The sequence below is a fragment of the Physeter macrocephalus genome, chromosome 14, assembly GCF_002837175.3.
Source record: "Physeter macrocephalus isolate SW-GA chromosome 14, ASM283717v5, whole genome shotgun sequence".
NCBI classification, from domain to species: domain Eukaryota; kingdom Metazoa; phylum Chordata; class Mammalia; order Artiodactyla; family Physeteridae; genus Physeter; species Physeter macrocephalus.
The window spans coordinates 45,855,050-45,875,624 of record NC_041227.1 but is presented as its reverse complement, the minus strand read 5'-3'; the positions used below and the strand labels follow the sequence as shown (position 1 = coordinate 45,875,624).

General features: G+C 40.4%; 1 protein-coding gene across 3 annotated transcripts in view; it reads left to right on the top strand.

Moving 5' to 3' along the window:
- Nucleotides 1-3,368, top strand: part of ZNF133 (zinc finger protein 133) — a 35,751-nt gene extending 32,383 nt beyond the window's left edge. Inside the window, exon 3 of one of the 3 annotated variants that reach the window (XM_024123623.3) lies at nt 800-3,368. In XM_024123623.3, coding sequence (XP_023979391.1) covers nt 800-2,544 — 1,745 coding nt within the window. In that variant the 3' untranslated portion in view covers nt 2,545-3,368. Of the gene's footprint in view, nt 1-796 lie in introns of all 3 variants that reach the window. The other 2 variants (XM_055090391.1, XM_024123622.3) reach the window with 2 other exon arrangements.
- The last annotated feature ends 17,207 nt before the right edge of the window (nt 3,369-20,575 follow it).

Genomic DNA, 20,575 nt, shown 5'->3' with positions numbered 1-20,575 from the left:
AAGTGTTCTCCAGTCTGTGAGTCACCCACCCACCAGTTATGGGATTTGATTTTACTGTGATTGTGCCCCTCCTACCGTCTCATTGTGGCTTCTCCTTTGTCTTTGGATGTGGGGTATCTTTTTTGGTGAATTCCAGTGTCTTCCTGTCGATGACTGTCCAGCAGCCAGTTGTGATTCTGGTGTTCTTGCAAGAGGGAGTGACAGCACGTCCTTCTACTCTGCCACCTTGGTTCCTCCCCCTGGGGAAATTTTTATTTAGATTAATTATGGAAGTTAACTAACAGGGCTTGAATTGGTCAGGGGCACCAGTCACTGGGGGGCCTAGACTATGTTTGTGTTGTTTATTGCTGAAAGCCTACTGCCTTGTAGAAATTCTGGTACAAAGTAATCCTCTAATGAATATTTGTTAGTGAGGTGGGACACTCCAGTTCAGGTGTTTTCGCTCGTGATCTCTTTAACCGCAACTATGCTGCCTCCACCAGGGGTCCTCCAGTCTGAATGACTGCTCTCCTTCCACCCCATTCTCCTAGGGAAACAGGGGAGACAAAGACCCTTCCACGAGGGTCCTGTGGTTAGATCTCTCTGTCATAGAATACCGTTTAGGCCCAGTTTCTATCACTGTGGTGGCTGGGCATTAGGAGGTAAATGTAGCAGGTCCTATGAAGGAAGTCTTGCCGGGTAGCCCGTAAGTTCTAAGCATTTGGAAGAACAGGGAATCAAGTCTTAACATCAGATGAGGCAGAACTGCTCCGGCTGCCTCGGGTCTCGGTTCTGACTCACGCTCCTCTCTCTGCAGCAGAACCAAAGCCAGAACTCCACCTCGGTCCCTTCCGCCCTCCGGACTTCTCCAGTCAGCAGTTCCACATGCAGCACATGCTGTGTAGTCACCCTCCCTGGATCTTCACGTGCTGGTGTGCAGAAGAGCCTGTCCAGCCAGGAGATCCGTGCCCTGGGGACCAGCAGCAGCAGCAAGCCTCTGATGGAAGTCCCTGGAACGATAAAGCAGAAGGTCAGGAGAGAGAAGGCACCCAGCCTTTGTTTGGAAAGACAAAGAAAAGGACTTCAGGCGCGTTCCCCAGGCCGCCACCCCAGCGGCAGCCCATCAGCTCTGGGGATGGCATCCAAGGTGTGGAGGTAGCGGCCAGTCCAGCTCAGACGGTGAACCCCGAGGAAACAGACAGACTGTTGAAGAGGATAGAAGTCTTAGGATTTGGAACAGTCAACTGTGGGGAGTGTGGACTGGGCTTCAGCAAGATGACAAACCTGCTCAGTCACCAGAGGATACACTCAGGGGAGAAGCCGTATGTGTGCGGGGTGTGTGAGAAGGGCTTTAGCCTAAAGAAAAGCCTTGCCAGACACCAGAAGGCACACTCGGGGGAGAAGCCCATCGTGTGCAGGGAGTGTGGGCGAGGCTTTAACCGGAAGTCGACACTCATCATACACGAGAGGACACACTCAGGCGAGAAGCCTTACATGTGCAGCGAGTGTGGGCGAGGCTTCAGCCAGAAGTCAAACCTCATCATACACCAGCGGACACACTCTGGGGAGAAGCCCTACGTGTGCCAGGAATGTGGGAAAGGCTTCAGCCAGAAGTCAGCTGTCGTCAGACACCAGAGGACGCACTTGGAGGAGAAGACCATCGTGTGCAGTGACTGTGGACTGGGCTTCAGCGACAGGTCGAACCTCATCTCACACCAGAGGACACACTCCGGGGAGAAGCCTTATGCCTGCAAGGAGTGTGGGCGGTGCTTCAGGCAGAGAACCACCCTTGTCAACCACCAGAGGACACACTCCAAGGAGAAGCCTTACGTGTGTGGCGTGTGTGGGCACAGCTTCAGCCAGAATTCAACCCTCATCTCACACAGGCGGACACACACTGGGGAGAAGCCTTATGTGTGTGGGGTGTGTGGGCGAGGCTTTAGTCTCAAGTCACACCTCAACAGACACCAGAACATACACTCAGGGGATAAGCCCATTGTGTGTAAGGACTGTGGGCGAGGCTTCAGCCAGCAGTCAAATCTCATCAGACACCAGAGGACACACTCAGGGGAAAAGCCCATGGTGTGTGAGGAGTGTGGGCGAGGCTTCAGCCAGAAGTCAAACCTCGTTGCACATCAGAGGACACACTCAGGGGAAAAGCCGTATGTGTGCAGGGAGTGTGGGCGAGGCTTCAGTCACCAGGCAGGTCTCATCCGGCACAGGCGGAAACACTCGAGGGACAAGCCTTACACATGCAGGCAGTGTGGACTCGGCTTTAGCAATAAGTCAGCTTTAATCACGCACAAATGGGTACACTCAGAAGAGAAGCCCTGTTTATTCAGAGAGTGTGGCCAAGGCTTTCCCCAAAAGTCACACCTCATCTTACATCAGATGACACACCAGGGCAGGAAGCCTTATGTGTGCAAGACGTGTGGACAAGGCTTTAGCCAGAAGTCTCACCTCAGCAGACACAGGAGGATGAAGTCTGCCCACCACAAACTGCGACTTCAGTCTGACCCTGAGGGCTACTCAGAGCAATCTTCTGACCCCTTACACTCTCTTTGAGAGTGAAGATCGTGGTGAGGACTGAATAATCAAACATCTTACACTTTCATGAAACACATTCCGTAAGTGGTCAAAGGACATTTGACTTCGTTTACTTCCTCCATGCTAAGTCTTCATGTTTTGTGGTCTTTTGTTCTAATAAACTGCTTCTTTACAAACCTTGGCTGTGTACTTCATTCACTCCTCTATAAAGATAGATAGGGAATAAGGAGTGTTAGGGAAATCTTGAGCTGCTGAGTCCACTATTCCATAAACATTCAATTCCTTGTAAGACATAAGAACTGAGTCACTCCGTATTTATTGGAAAAGTCTGGTCCCCTTTATAGGGAGAGAACCTGGGGACTGTATTCAGGGGATTCAGGTGAGGGGAGGGAATCTTCCAGGAAATATGGCTTCCCCTAGCCATTCCTCTCATCTGCAGCCCCCTTTCTTGCCCCTCTCCTCCTGGCTCTGAAACGTCTACATTGTTGCCTTTGCTGAATCATCCCCTAACTACCTTTATTGCTTTTTTTCAGGCTTTAGTCCCTAGTCCTCATGTCTTGGGGCCCCCTTGACAATATATTGTCCCCAGCACGCCAGTCTCAGAGCCTGGTCCTCTGGCTATGACAACCTTGGGTCTCCAGTCACACCCATTCAGATCACCAAGAACATGGTGCTCTGATAATGAGACAGCCTGTAAGCAGGTGCCCTCCTAAGCCCTTCGGTAACAGGAATTAAGACTTGAAGCCACATTCCCAAATCAGCCCTGTAACATTAGGGTTAGAACTTCCAGTTGTGCTCCTTGGCACTCCACCCCATGCCCAGCCCTCATGCCAACCATCCAGTAACTGGTCTAAGGTCCCTTAGCCACACACCCTCAAGAGTTAGAGCTTAGTAGTTCTCCAACCACAAGGCTGTTTATCATAGTGAAAAGATACTTAATCATATTTGAAGATTCTTAACCATACCTCCTTCACTGTGTTCCCATCCACAGTGGTTTTGCTCTAAACAAGTGGCCTTTAAGGTAAGGATCATCTCAAGGCTGCAGCTATGAAAACCTTTAAGACTTCAGAAGATTTTAGTGTGCGGCTCCTAGACCCTACCAACTCCACAGAATGGTTTCTATGACTTTTAAGGGTATCATCCCACAGCACCCTACACTCAACCCAAACCAGAGAGGGGCCTGACTTGAAAAGGTTTGTAGGTTTGGTTTCATCTAAGGAGTGAAATTCAGTAAGAGGCATAGGAAACCCAAGACATTTGAAATAGAAACACCAGCTTAGTCTGTAAAGGACAGAGAAAAACACCTACGTTTATATGGGCAGGGAGGCAGGCTGAGAAATATACTGATCTGTAAACAGGCCATTTCTTAGGGAAAAGGAAGAATAACTGCAGACACAAAAGCCATGAGAGTCACTCCCAGGGGGCAGTACCGGGCACTTGTCAAGGAACTGATGGCATGTGCCCGGCTTAACTTCACAGTCCACACCAGGACACGTGGTCAAACTGTCAAAAGAGAGAATCTTGAAAGCATGGAAAGAGACATGCCACGTACAAGAGATCCTCAGTAAGATTGACAGCTGGTTTTCGTTAGACACCATGGATGCCAGAAGGCAGCAGGATGGTATATTTAATGTGCTTGAAAGAAAAAAAAGGTCAACCAAGAATTCTATGTCTGGCAAAAGTAGAGAAGTTAAGACATTCTCAGAAGGTTTGAGGGAGTTCATAACTAATAGACATGACCTACAAGAAATGCTCAAGCCTGGAATGAAAGGATACTGGAATAGTAACTTGAAGTCATACAAAATGATAATGCCAGTAAAGGTAGCTGCATAGTTAAGTATGAAGTCAGTATTATCATATTTTTGGCTTGTAACTTTCTTTCTCATGTGATTTAAAAGACAAATGAATAAACAATATCATAAACCTGTTAATGAGCACGTAATGTATAAGATATAAGTTGTGACAACACAACATAAGATGGGATGGAATTGTATAGAATAATTTTTATATGCTATTGAAATTAAGTTGGCATTAATTCAAACTAGATTGTTAGAAAATTAAGATGATAATTGTAATCTCCAGGGTAATTTTGAAGAAAATAACTAGAAAAAATATACAGAAGTGTATCCTGTACATATGTAAATATGTATATACAGAAATATACAGAATTTATATTTTGAGAAAAAAATCAAAATGATACACTTGAAAAAATTAAACACAAAAGAAGGCAGTATTGGATGAATTGGGGAACAAAACTTATATAAGCTATACAGAAAATACCACAGTTGCAAAAGTATGTCCTTTTTTTATCAGTAATTACTTCGAATATAGATGGATTAAGCTCTCCAATTAAGAGGGACACCAGCAGAATAGATTAAAAAACACATGATCGGGCTTCCCTGGTGGCGCAGCGGTTGAGAGTCCGCCCGCCGATGCAGGGGACGCGGGTTCGCGCCCCGGTCCGGGAGCATCCCGCATGCCGCGGAGCGGCTGGGCCCGTGAGCCGTGGCCGCTGAGCCTGCGCGTCCGGAGCCTGCGCTCCGCAACGGGAGTACAGAAAATACCACAGTTGCAAAAGTATGTCCTTTTTTTATCAGTAATTACTTCGAATATAGATGGATTAAGCTCTCCAATTAAGAGGGACACCAGCAGAATAGATTAAAAAACACATGATCCAACTATATGCTATCTCAGAGATACTCACTTTAGATCCAAAGGCACAAACAGGTTGAAAGTGAATGAATGGAAAAAAGGATATTCCATGCAAATAATAACCAAAACAGAGGTGAGGCAGCTATACTAATATCACAATATTGGACTTCAAAAATTGTTTCAAGAGACAATGACATTCTATGTTGATAAAAAGGTTAATCCATCAAGAAGATGTAACAATTACATACATACCTAATAACAGTACCCTGCAACATATGAAGTAGAAAATTAACAGAATTGAAGGGAGGAATAGTTCTACAATAATGATTGAAGATTTCAATGCCCCACCTTAAATAATGGATGAAGAAACTAGACAGAAGATCAATAAGGAAACAGAGGACTTGAGCATTACTATAAACCAACTAGACCCAAAGACATGCACAGTACACTCCACCCAACAACAGTGGAATACACATGCTTCTCCAGTGCATGTGGAATATTCTCCAAAATATGTAGGGCCATAGAAAAGTTCTCAATAAATATTAAAAGATTGAAATCATACCGGGTATCTTCTCTGACAATAAAATGAAACTAGAAATCAGTAACAAGAAAAACTGGAAATTCCACAGATGTGTGGAAACAACACACTTGCAAACAACCAATGGGTCAAAGAAGAAATCGCAAGGGAAACTAGAAAATGCTTTGAATGGAGCAATGAATGCCTGCTGCTAAGGTTTCCACCACAGGTGCAAGGAAGACGTTTTCTGATGCTTTCTGTCTGATTATGACAGCTAAAATCCAATGGGAAAACATGGGAATTTTAAAACACAGAGGAGGCAGATAATTTTTCAACTCAACCTTGTAAACAGCAGAGCCTGTTATACTCCAAAAAATGTAAAAAGTGAAAAAAAGGAATCTAAAATTTGAGTTTATATTAGCAATGCTGGAAAATTATTTCCCTTACACCCTTGCCTTCTGGTTGATTCCACTTTAAAAGATCAAAATTAATTTTTTTTGTCAAAATTAATTTAGATTAAAAGGAAACCAATGACTATTCAATTTAAAATTGCTTTGAGATGAATGAAATGAAAACACACCGAAACTTATGGGGTACAGCAAAAGTAGTGCTCAGGAAACTTAGGGCTATAAAGGCCTATGTTTAAAAAGAAGGAAGATCTAGGGGCTTCCCTGGTGGCGCAGTGGTTAAGAATCTGCCTGCCAATGCAGGGGACACGGGTTTGAGCCCTGGTCAGGGAAGATCCCACATGCCGCGGAGCAACTGAGCCCTCGCGCTGCAACTACTGAGCCTGCGAGCCACAACTACTGAGCCCGTGCGCCACAACAAAGAGTAGCCCCTGCTTGCCACAACTAGGGAAAGCCCGCACACAGCAATGAAGACACAACACAGCCAAAAATAAATAGATTTTTAAAAATTAAAAAATAAATAAAAAGAAGGAAGATCTCAAATCATGAACCTAAGCTTTGATCTTAAGAAACTAGAAAAAGGGCAAACTCAAACTTGAAGCAAGGATAAAAGAACAAAGATTAACATAGACAATAGAAATAGAGACAAATCAATGAAACCAAAAGTTTCTTTGAAAAGAGCAACAACACTGACAAACTTTTAGCGAGACTGACCAAGACAAAAAGAGAGGAGCCTCAAATGACTAGAAATTAAAGTGGGCCATTACTAATGACTTTACAGAACAGAAAAGGATTATAAGAGCATGCCGTGAATTATTGTGTCAACAAATTAGTTAACCTAGATGAACAGATAGCTTGAAACATACAAACCCTTAATCCTGTATAAATAGGAAATCTGAATAGACCAATATGAATAAGGAGATTAAGTCAGTAATCAAAAACCTTCCAACAAAGTAAAGCCCGGAATCAGATGGCTTCACTGGCGACTTCTACCATTTAAAGATTCTACACCAATTCTTCTCAAAATCTTACAAAACCTCTTCCTAATTCATCCTGTGAGGCCAGTATTACCCTGATAGCAAAGCCTGACAGAGACAACATGAGAAAACTACAGACCAATATCCTTTATGGACATAGATGGAAAAACCCCCAACAAAATGCTAGCAACCAAATCCAGCAGCATGTTAAAAGGATTTTACACTATGACGGAGTGGTTTCCTGGTTCAGCACAGGAAAATCCATCAATACAATACACCACGTTCATAGAATGACGGTTAAAACACACACACAAACACGCACACATTCCATTTATATGAAATATTCAGAATAAGCCAATCCAAAGAGACAGAAGGCAAATTAGTGGTTGCCAGGGGCTAAGGAGAAGGGGGAAATAGGGAGTAACTTCCCTATTAGTGATAAAGGGCTGCCTTTTGGGGTAATAAAAATGTTCTGGAACTAGACAGTGATGATGGCTGCAGAACATTGTGAATGTGTCAAAAGCCATTGAACTGTATACTTTAAAAATGGTTAAAATGATAAATTTTTTTTTTTTTTTTTTTTTTTTTGTGGTATGCGGGCCTCCCTCTGCTGTGGCCTCTCCCGTTGCGGAGCACAGGCTCCGGACGCGCAGGCTCAGCGGCCATGGCTCACGGGCCCAGCCGCTCCGCGGCATGTGGGATCCTCCCAGACCCGGGGCGCGAACCCAGTTTCCCTGCATCGGCAGGCGGACGCGCAACCACTGCGCCACCAGGGAAGCCCTAAAATGATAAATTTTATATTATCTGAATCTTAGTTAAAAATTTAAAAAATCTTACCTACCCAAATCCTGTAATAAGTAGAAGAATAAAAATCTAGGGACAAATCTGATGCCACAAAAATATCTGAGGCCTAAAATTGCCGATGTAAAATAAAGCTTACGGGACTTCCCTGGTGGTCCAGTGGTTAAGACTCCGTGCTCCCCATGCAGGGGCCTGGGTTCAATCCCTGGTCAGGGAACTAGATCCCGCATGCTGCAACTAAGACCTGGTGCGGCCAAATAAATATTTTTTAAAAAATAAAATAAAGCTCACACACACTTGGTAAAATCCTAAAGTGGCAGCAACAGCATTTCAATTGTTTTCTTAAGTTTTTCCAAAACAAATTGAGAGAAACGGTTCTGAAAAACCAGAGCCTTTGCTCTGTTTATGGCGCACAGCTGACTGTTTGGGATTGTTAAATCCTCTAAGTATCTGTTTATCAATCTATAAAGTGTGAAAGCAAACATCTCAGAAGCAGGTGTACCATCCTGCTGGCCGGCCAGAATGAGTGCTTGGTTTTGTGATGTCAATTTGCAGGGAGCCTTTCTTGGGAGAAGCAAAATTTTGTGTTCTAATCCCTGTTCTCAAGCTCCATACAGTATTATAGAGAAGAACAACGCAGTCCTTACAGAATATTGAGACAGTCCACAGCGAAAGGCTCTTTTTCTGTACCCAAGTCTCTCAGTGCTACTGGTGAGCCAAAGGGGATGCCTTCATAGAGGAGAAGGTTAGCCAAGAAAGTTTTCATTAAAGGTGTGGAATTTTAGGGAGAGATCAGGGAATGATGACAAGGACTTGGAAAGTCAGAGGAGAGAAAGAATAACCCAGGAAAAACTGGAAGTAGAATTTTTAGGCATGGAAATAACAGCTATAGTTTCCACAAAGAGACTGCTTTGCCTGGATTTTAGGGAACGTATTAGGGAAATAAGATAAATTGTTACCAATGGTCAGGTCAAATTCTAGAGGCTTCAGAAGCCAGTTTGAGGAGTCTAGAATTGGAATTATACAGGAAAGGGACAAAATAAAATAAACAAAATGCTGAGGCTCTTAAACCGTGGGAGAAATTCAGTGAAAGGCGGAAAAAAACACCACCAACAGCCTGACAATAAATGGTACTCAAGTCTGGATATAGAGGTAGAAGAGAAAAGGTAAGATGCCTGGCCTTTTCTAAGTCAACCATTAAATATCTTTCAATGCTAGTATACTTTTCTACTTTTGCTATTTTAATTTATCTCAAATCCAGAAGATACCCTATGCTTCCAACTGCATCTGTAGCTTTTTAAAAAAAAAAAAAAAAACACACCTCCACTCTCCATGTGTCTAACTGCAGATTTCCACCAGGGCTCAGACTGCTGAGTAAACAATGGTGTTTTCCATCCTGAAAAACGTGTGCTCTGCTGCCCTACTGCCCTGAGCTTTGATAGGAGAATGTGGGAACCAATAGACGATTAGGTCCTGATTTGTAAAATTTCAGTGCTGTTTAGTGTTGACGAGCCTTTTCAGATAGTTCCTTCATGTTAAATTAATACAACCCCAAATATGTATACTGTGTTCTTTACCTGAAGGGAGACACTTGCTGACTGACCCAGAGTCTGAGGTCCTGACTGACGACGTTCTTTTATTCCTCATGATTTGAGTCTAGATAGTATAACAATAAGTGGTGAAGCCGCCTGGGTTTGAGTAAATATAAATACCAAGGCTCCCCTGCCTTCCCCTCTGTATCCAAGAAGAGAATTTATCATCTGTGTCTCTGCTTCCAGTTCTCTGAAAGAGAACCTGTTTCAGCCATATTCCCTGAGAAAACGGCAACAAATTCGAAATCACTATCAGTTTAAAAAAAGTCTATCTAAACACAAATTTAATGGCAATTTCTCATGGCCTATTGGTTAATAAATCGCATCTGAGAATTATATATTAAAGAATAAAGAATACGAATATTGGTAAACTTATAACTGAAAATGCATACTTAGCCAAGTATTGTGGTTGCCCTACTTAGTCACTACTAGTTAGGCCTTTTCTATTGCATTAATTTGAATAATATTTTTATTTCTTTTATCTTTTTTCTTGGGTTTCTTTGGCTGAATTTTTTCCTAGGTTCTTGATTTGCACACATACCTTGTTAATTTCTAGTCTTCTGTTTAAAGCTAAGAATTATTTTTTGAAGAACACTTTGAGACTTAAATGCATATTGCTAAGTGAAAGAAGCCAGTATAAGAGCCAAGATATGAAAGCAACCCAAGAGGCCATCAACAGAAAAATAGATAAAGAAAATGTGGTATATATACACAATAAAATATTACTCAGCAATAAAAAAGAACGAACTTCTGCCATTTGCAGCAACATGGTTGGACCTAGAGAATATTATGCCTACTGAAATAAGTCAGACAGAGAAAGACAAACACTGCATATGTGGAATATAAAAAATACAAATGAATGTACATAGCAAAATAGAAACAGACTCAAAGATACAGAAAACTAATGGTTACCATAGGGCAGAGGGAAGGTGAGGGGCAAGTTAGGGGTGAGGATTAAGAGATACAAACTACTATGTATAAGATAGATAAGCAACAAGGATATATTGTACACAGGGAATTATAGCCATTATCTTGTAATAACTTTTTTTTTTTTTTTTGCGGTACGTGGGCCTCTCACTGTTGTGGCCTCTCCCGTTGCAGAGCACAGGCTCCGGATGCGCAGGCTCAGCGGCCATGGCTCACGGGCCCAGCCGCTCCACGGCATGTGGGATCTTCCTGGACCGGGGCACGAACCCGTGTCCCCTGCATCGTCAGGCGGGCTCTCAACCACTGTGCCACCAGGGAAGCCCTGTAATAACTTTTAATGGAGTATAACCTGTAAAAATACTGAATCACTATGCTATACACCTGAAACTAACACTGTAAATCAACTATACTTCAATAAAAAAAAAAAAAAAGCCAGTTCCATCACATCAAAAAGACTAAAATATGTAGGAATAAACCTACCAAAGGAGGCAAAAGACTTGTACTCTGAAAACTATAAGATGCTGATGAGAGAAATTGAAGACAAAAACAGATGGAAAGCTATACTGTGTTCTTGGATTGAAGAATCAATATCGTTAAAATGACCATACTACCCAAGGCAATCTATAGATTAAATGCAATCCCTATCAAAATACCAATAGCAGGACTTCCCTGTTGGCTCAGTGTTGGCTCCGCACTCCTAATGCAGTGGGCCTGGCTTCGATCCCTCCTCAAGGAACTAGATCCCACATGCATGCTGCAACTAAGAGTTCGCATGCCACAACTAAGGAGCCCACGCGCTACAACTAAGACCCAGTGCAACCAAATAAATAAATAAAATTTATCTCTTAAAAAAATACCGAAAGTATTTTTCACAGAAATAGAACAAATAGTTTTAAAATTTGTATGGAAACACAAAAGACCCCAAATAGCCAAAACCATCTTGAGAAAGAAGAACGGAGCTGGAGGAATCACGCTCCCTGACTTCAGACTATACTACAAAGCTACAGTCATCGGGACTTTCCTGGTGGTCCAGTGGTTAAGGTTCCACGCTCCCAGTGCAGGGGGCCCAGGTTCAATCCCTGGTCAGGGAACTAGATCCTGCATGCTGCAACTAAGAACCTGCATGCCATAACTAAAAGAGCCCTCATGCCGCAACGAAGATCCCGCATGCAGCAACTAAGACCTGGCGCAGAAAAATAAATAAATAAATATTTTTTTAAAAAAAGTAAAAAGAAACAAGAGAAATCAATTAGAAAAAAAAGCTACAGTCATCAAAAGAGTATGGTACTGGCACAAAAAAAGGACACATAGATCAATGGAACAGGATAGAAAGCTCAGAAATAAACCCATACACTTATGGTCAATTAGTCTATGACAAATAAAGCAAAAATATACAATGGCGAAAAGACAGTCTCTTCAATAAGTGGTGCCAGGAAAACTGGATGGCTACATGTAAAAGAATGAAATTAGAACATTCTCTAAAACCATATACAAAAATAAACTAAAAATGGATTAAAGACCTAAATGTAAGACCAGAAACCATAAAACTCCTAGAGGAAAACATAGGCAGAATGCTCTTTGACATAAATTGTAGCAATATTTTTTCAGATCTATCTCCTAAAGCAAAGGAAATAAAAGCAAAAACAAATGGAACCTAATTAAATTTAAAAGCTTCTGCATAGCAAAGGAAACCATTGACAAAAAGACAACCTACTGAATGAGAGAAAATATTTGCAAATGATATGATCAATAAGAGGTTAATATCCAAAATATATAAACAGCTCATACAACTCAATATCAAAAAATAAACCCACTTAAAAAGTGGGCAGAAGAACTGAATAGACATTTTTTCCAAACAGGAAATGCAGATGGCTAACAGGCACATGAAAACATGCTCAACATTGCTAATCATAGGGGAAATGTAAATCAAAACCACAATGAGATGTCACCTCACACCTGTCAGAATGGCTATCATCAAAAAGAACACAAATAACCAATATTGGCAAGGATGTGGAGAAAAGGGAACCTTCATACACTGTTGGTGGGAATGTAAATTGGTACAGCCTCTGTGGAAAACAGTATGGAGGTTCCTCAAAAATCTAGAAACAGAACTACCATATGACCCAGGAATTCCACTCCTAGGTATATATCTGCAAAAAGCAAAAACACTCATTCAAAAAGATACTTGCACCCCAATGTTCATAGCAGTATTATTTACAATTGCCAAGATATGGAAGTAACCTAAGTGTCCAACAACAGACAAATGGATAAAGAAGATATGGTGTATACACACACACACACAATGGAATACTTAAGCCATAAAAAATGAAATTTTGCCATTTGCAGCAACATGGATGGACTTGGAGGGCATTATGCTAAGTGAAATAAGTCAGAGAAAGACAAATACTGTATGATATCACTTATATGTGGACTCTAAAAAATACAACAAACTAGTAATATTTTTAAAAAGCAGGGACTTCCCTGGTGGTGCAGTGGTTAAGAATCTGCCTGCCAATGCAGGGGGACATGGGTTCGATCCCTGGTCCGGGAAGATTTCACATGCCGCGGAGCAACTAAGCCTGTGTGCCACAACTACTGAAGCCCGCGTGCCTAGAGCCCATGCTCTGCAACAAAGAGAAGCCACTGCTATGAGAAGCCCATGCACCGCAATGAAGAGTAGCCCCTGCTCGCTGCAACTAGAGAACGCCTGCATGTAGCAACGAAGACCCAATGCAGCCAAAAATAAAATAAATTAATTAAAAAAAATTTTTTTAAAGCAGCAGCAGACTCAGATATAGAGAACAAACTAGCGGGTACCAGTGGGGAGAGGCTAGACAGGGGTAGGGGATTAAGAAGTACAAACTATTATGTATAAAATAAGCTACAGGGATATACTATACAATGCAGGGACTATAGCAAATGTTTTATTAACAATAAATGGAGTATAACTTAAAAATTGTGAATCACAATATTGTACCTGTAGCATAATATTGTACATTTACTTCAATTAAAATTATTTTTAAAAGAAGCCAGTCTGAAAAGGCTATATAATGTATGATTCCAACTGTATGACATTCTGGAAAAGGCAAAACTATGGAAACCATAAAAAGATTGGTGGTTGCCAGGCGTTCAGGAGGAAAAAGGGAAGGACTGAGGAGGTGGAGCACATGGGATTTTCAGGGCAGTGAAACTACCCTGTCTGGTTCTGGGATGGATATGTGACGTTATGCATTTATCAAAACCCATAGAACGTATAACACAAAGTGAACCCCAATGTAAACTACGGACTTCAGTTAGTAATGACTTATCAATAGTGGTTCCAGTGCAACAAATGTGCCACATTAACAGACGTTAAACTAGGGAAACTATCTACAAGAACTCTCTGCCACAATTTTCTGCAAACCTAAAACTGCTCTAAAAAAAGTCTTAAATTTTTAAAAAGAGGTTTTTAGTAAAACCATGTGAAACACATTAAAATTCTTATATATCTGCAAAATCCAATGAGAAAATATCATTAAAGATAACATCATTTTGACATCAAGAAACACTTTACCTACCATTAACCTATGAAGAAATATCTAAGGTTTAAAAGAAGAACACTGTAAGATTTTACTGAGGATATTTTAAAAGGCACATATAATTGAAAAGACACAAACATGAATTCTGGAAAAGACAATATTTTAGAGGTGTATATTCCTCTCTTGATCTATAAATACAATAAAGTAAAAATAATTTAATAAAATTTTTAGTGGACCATCATAGATTCCAAGTTTCATCTAGAAGAGCAAATTTTGGAGAAAAGCAAAGAATTTTGATAAATGGTGGGAGACTTCCTCTAAGATATTTTAAAAACATACTATAGAGCTGTAATAATTAAGACAGATTCCTATACATGCAGACGTTGGGTTTATGAGAAATACTGCATTTCAAAGCAGGAGCAAAAGGAAAGATTTTTTTTGAAGTATAATTGACATACGTTATATTAGTTTTGGGTGTAAAATATGATTTGATATTTGTATATATTGTGAAATGATCACCACAATAAGTCTAGTTAACATTTGTCACCATAGTTACAAAATTTTTTATTATGATGATAACTTTTAAGATTTACCCTCTTAGCAACTTTAAATCTACAATACAGTGTTACTAACTATAGTCACCATGCTGTACATCACATCCCCAGGACTTATTTTATAACTGGAAGTTTGTATACCTTTTGACCACCTTCACCCATTTTGCCCACCACCCGGCCTCTGGCAACCACCAATTTGTTCTCTATATCTAAAATGTTTTTGGTTTTTTTTTCTTTTAGATTCCACATATATGTGAGATAACACCCGATTTTTCTTTTTCTGATATTTCACTAAGCATAATGCCCTCGAGGTCCATCCATGTTGTAACAAATGGCAAGCTTTCCTTCTTTTTCCAACTGAAAAATATTCCATTGCATGTGTGTATATATATATATATATATATATATATATATATATATATAAATCTCTATTCATTTGTTGATATACACTGAGGTTGATTCCATATCTTGGCTAATGTAAACAATGCTGCAATGACTATGGGGTGTTGCATATATCTTTTCAAGTTAGTACTTTCAGTTATTTTTGGATAAATACCCAGAAGTGGAATTGCTGGATCATATATAGTTCTATTTTTAATTTTTTGAGGAACCTCCATACTATTTTTCCATAGTGGCTGCACCAATTTACATTCCCACCAACAGTGCACAAGGGTTCCCTTTTTTCCACATCCTCACCAACACTTGTTATTTCTTGTCATTTTGATAATAATCATTCTAATGGCTGTGAGGTGATATCTCATTGTGGTTTTGATTTGCATTTCCTTGATGATTAGTGATGTTGAGCCATTATCTCTTCATGTACCTGTATGTCTTCTTTGGAAAAAAGCCTATTCAGATCCTTTGACCATTTTTTAATCAGATTGTTTGGTGTTTTGCTATTGAGTTATGTGAGTTCTTTATGTATTTTGGATATTATCCCCTTATTAGATATGATTTGCAAATATTTTATCCTATTCAGTTGGTTGCCTTTTCTCTCATTGCTTTGACCATTTTTTAATCAGATTGTTTGGTGTTTTGCTATTGAGTTATGTGAGTTCTTTATGTATTTTGGATATTATCCCCTTATTAGATATGATTTGCAAATATTTTATCCTATTCAGTTGGTTGCCTTTTCGTTTTGTTGATAGCTTCTGTGCACAGCAAAGGAAACATTTCAGTTTGATAGAGACTCATTTATTTTTGCTTTTGTTGACTATGCTTTCAGTGTCAAATCCAAAAAATCACTGCCAAGACCAATGTCACAGAGCTTACTGCCTATGTTTTCTTCTAGGAGTTTTATGGTTTCAGGTCTTACATTCAAGTCTTTAATCTGTTCCGAGTTACTTTTTGTGTATGGTGTAAGACAGTGGTCCAGTTTATTTTACATGTGGCTGTTCGGTTTTCCAAATACCATTTATTAAAGAGACTGTCTTTTCCCATTGTATATTCTTGGCTCCTTTGTTGTAACTTAATTGACCATATATGCATGGGTTTATTTCTGAACTCTCTATTCGGTTCCATTGATCTGTGTCTGGCTTTATGCCAGTACCATACTGTTTTGATTACTGTGGCTTTGTAACATAGTCTGAAATCACAGAACGTGATACCTCTGGCTTTGTTCTTTTTTCTCAATATTGCTTTGGCTATTCAGGGTCTTTTGTGGTTCCATATAGATTTTATGATTGTTCTATTTCTGTGAAAAATGCCATTGGAATTTTGACAGAAATTGCATTTAATCTGTAGATTGCTTTGGGTAGTATGGCAATTTTAAGAATATTAATTCTTCCAGTTCATGAGTATGGAATATTTTTCTATTTGTGTCTTCAACTTCTTTCATCAATGTCATAGTTTTCAGTATACAGTTTTTTCACTATCTTGGTTAAATTTATTCCTAGGTATTTAATCCTTTTTTTTTTTTTTTTCTGTACGCAGGCCTCTCACTGTTGTGGCCTCTCCCATTGCAGAGCACAGGCTCTGGACGCGCAGGCTCAGCGGCCATGGCTCACGGGCCTAGCCGCTCCGTGGCATGTGGGATCTTCCCGGACCGAGGCACGAACCCGTGTCTCCTGCATCGGCAGGCGGATTCTCAACCACTGTGCCACCAGGGAAGCCCTTTAATACTTTTTTACACAATTGTAGATAGGATTTTTAATTTCTTTGATAGTTTGTTACTAGTATACAGAAATGCAACAGATTTCTATATATTGCTTGGTACTCTGCAACTTTACTGAATTCATTTATTCTAACAGTTTTTGGTGGCATCTTTAGGGTTTTCTACATATAATATCTTGTCACTGCAAATAGTGAGTTTTACTTCTTATTTTCAAATTTGGATGCCTCATTTTTTTCTTGGCTAATTGCTCTGGCTAGGACTTCCAACAGAGTGGGCATTCTTTTCTTGTTTCTGATCTTTGAGGAAAATCTTTCAGCTTCTCACCATCAAGTATGATATTAGCTGTGGGCTTCTTATATATGACCTTTATTATGTTGAGGTATGTTTCCTCTCTACCCACTTAGTGGAGTTTTTAATCAAAAAAGATGAATTTGTCAAATGCTTTTTCTGCAACTATTAAGATGCTCATATGATTTTTATCCTTCATTTTGCTAACGTGGTGTATCACACTGACTAATTTGCACATGTTGAACCATCCTTGAGTCCCTGGAAAAAAATCCCACTTGATCATGGTGTATGACCCTTTTAATGTACTGTTTTGTTTGGTTTGTTAAAGTTCAAGGATTTTTGCATCCATGTCCTTCAGGAATATTGGACTGTAATTTCCTTTCTTTGTAATGTCTTTGTCTGGTTTTGATATCTGGGTAGTATTGGTCTCAAAATGAGTTTGGAAGCATTTATTCCTCTTCAATTTTTGGAAGAGTTTGAGACCATAGGTATTAAATCATCTTTGAATATTTGAGAGAATTCAGTGATGCCATCTGGTGCTGAACTTTTCTTGGGATGTTTTTGACTACTGATTCAATTTCTTTACTAGTAATCTGTTCAGATTTTCTATATCTTCATGATTTAGTCTTGGAAGGCTGTTTCTAGGAATTTGTCTGTTTCTTCTAGGTTGTCCAATTTGTTGGTGTATACTTGTTTATAGTAGTCTCTTATTAGCCTTTGTATTTCTGTAGTTTCAGTTTAACACCTTTTATTTCTGATTTGAGCCCTTTTTTTTTTTTTTTTTTTGCAGTATGTGGGCCTCTCACTGTTGTGGCCCCTCCCGTTGCGGAGCACAGGCTCCAGACGCGCAGGCTCAGCGGCCATGGCTCACGGGCCCAGCCGCTCTGCGGCATGGGGGATCTTCCTGGACCGGGGCACGAACCCGTGTCCCCTGCATTAGCAGGCGGACTCTCAACCACTGCACCACCAGGGAAGCCCCCTCTATCTTTTTTGTTGGTGAGTCTAGCTAAAGGTTTGTCAGTCTTGTTTATCTTTTCAATGAACCAGTTCTTAGTTTCACTGAACTTTTCTATTATCTTTGTTATTCTCTTTCTTCTACTAACTTTGGGCTTAGTTTGTTCTTTTTCTAGTTCCTTGAGGTATAAAGGTTGAGATTTTTCTTGTTTCTTGAGGTAGGCATTTATTGCTATGAACTTCTCTCTTAGAATTGCTTTTGCTGATCCCTTAAGTTTTTGTACCTTGTATGTCTACTTTAGTTTGTCTCATGGTATTTTATTTTGCTTTTGATTTCTTAATTCACCCATTGGTTGTTTAAGTAGCATGTTCAGTAGCATATCTCCACATACTTGTGAGTTTTCTAGTTTAAAAGGAAGCATTTTTAAAGTATTGTTATAAGCTATACCTCTCTTTTGGAAAATGTAAGTTAGGCTGCCTATTTTATAGCCCCCCCCCCAACGTAAATTCTGGGAAGCAAGTTCTTAGTACTAATAAAGGTACTAAGTAGTACCTACTAAAGAGATGTCTCAGGGGGGAACAAAGTAATGCTTCTGGCAATTTACTCTAGGAGGGGAGACAGGACATTCGACTCTGGACACTTGTTGCAAGTTGAGGGGATCAACGTTACAGAATTACAGCTGGAAAAACTCGCACTGCCCTCCCCAGAGGCAGCCCTCACCTTGAGCTGTGTGTGCTCCTTATGTTCAAGTTGTCTGAAACACAGAACGCATGGACCTCATGGAAGGACATTTTGGACCATTAATAAGTCAGCAAGGTGGCACCTCTGGGCTTCTGTGGCAACTAACCACCACCAATGCAATTTCCAAGACAAGACCATCTCACAAAGGACCCAGGAGTAATTCAAGTTGGGTGTGCCACCATTGAGGATTTGTTTCTACCCAATATTCCTGAGTTTTAAATTTATATCATTGTTGCCATTTTCAATAAAGAGTTTAGAGAAAATTAAAGGGATTGACTAACTTGCCCCAAACAGCTCTTTCTGTAAGCATAATTTGCACCTAACCACAGAGCCTCAAAATACATGAAGCAAAACTGACAGGACAGAAGGGAGAAATAAACTCAACAATAGTCATTGGAGATTTCAATACTCTACTCTCAAGAGTGGCCAAAACAGTTATCAGCTCAGCAAGGAAACAGGAACTGAATACCACTCTAATCCAACCAGACCTAACAGACCGTGTAGCTCTACAGAACACACCACACAGCAGCAGCAGAATCCATGTTCACAAACCTGTGGAAATTTAAATAACACCCTCTTATATAACCAATGGTTCAAAGAAGAAATCACAAAGGAAATTAGAAAGTACTTTGAGATGAATGAAAATGAAAACACAACATATCGAGAGATATGGGAAACTGTGAAAGTAGTGCTCAGGGAAAATTTACAGCTCTAAATGCCTAAATTTAAAAAGATCTCATCAGTAACAAACTTCCACCTTAAGAAACTAGAAAAGGACAGTTAAAAGTACACTCAAAGTTAGCAGAAGGAAATAAGGATTAGAGTGGAGAAAAATGAGGGAACAGAAAACAATAGAATCAGTGAACCCCAAAGTCTGTTCTTTGAAAAAGATCAACAAAGGAAAAAAAGAGAAAGATGCAAATAACTAATATCAGAAATTAAAGTGAGGACATTGTTACTGACCTTACAAAAATTATAGGGAATACAAGGAAATACTATGAACAATTGTATGCTCTTCAACTAATGAGATAACCTAGATGCAATGTTCAAATTCCTAGAAAACGATGAACTATAGAAATTGATTCAAGAACAAATAGAAAATCTAAACAAGAAAAGAAATAGAATACTTTAAAAAACAAAGTCTAGTATGGATGTAAGGATGTCAGAGGCATAGAGATCAAGCACAGGGCACTCTGGGCCATCTCCAACCACGTGGGTAGGATGAGAGTAAGGAAGTCAGCTTTGCCCTGGAGGAGGCGAGTTAAATTCCTTCACCTACTCAGTAGTCTGGAATGGGGAAGAACCACCTACCTGCCTGCTCCATATCCGTGCTCTTTAGAGCAAAGCCTGGGAGCTGACAAGCCCCTTACACAGGCCCAGCATCACTATGAACCTGTGTGTACCAATCCTGCCAGTCAGTCACTTACTAATACTGACCACCCACAAAGGCCCACCAGCCACTGAAAAGCATCAACAATAGTACATGTAAGTGAGCATGACATCACGTGCGGCAGCCAGGTATACACACATACTTGATTATGTCCATGTGGTTTAAGAGAATTAAAAACTTTCCAGTTGTTCCTTTGGGGAAAGAATGGGGGATTGGTGAGAATTCCAGGAATGAAACTTCTAGACACTGTACACATTGACAGTTTTCAGTAGCTAGATTCCTGTATTGTGTGAAAATTTACGTTTTACATATGTGAAAACTTACATAGTGAGTTTATATTCACGTGAGGTGAGTGTCCCAGTTCAAATTCGTATTCCCTAAATAAACAAGGGGGTCTCTCCGTGAAACACTGACATGAGTCTTCACTGAGGAGAAATGAACATATTAAAGCAATTAGTCTATTAAGGTAAATACCAGATACCGCCTCTGGGAAACAAGAGGGCGAGGAAGAGATGGTGGGGTGGGTAACACTTAGAAATACAGGCGAGGAGGGGAAGGAGGGGGTGGGTAGGAGGATGGGGGAGGGGAGTGAGAGGGGAGGGGAGAAGGTTAAGGGG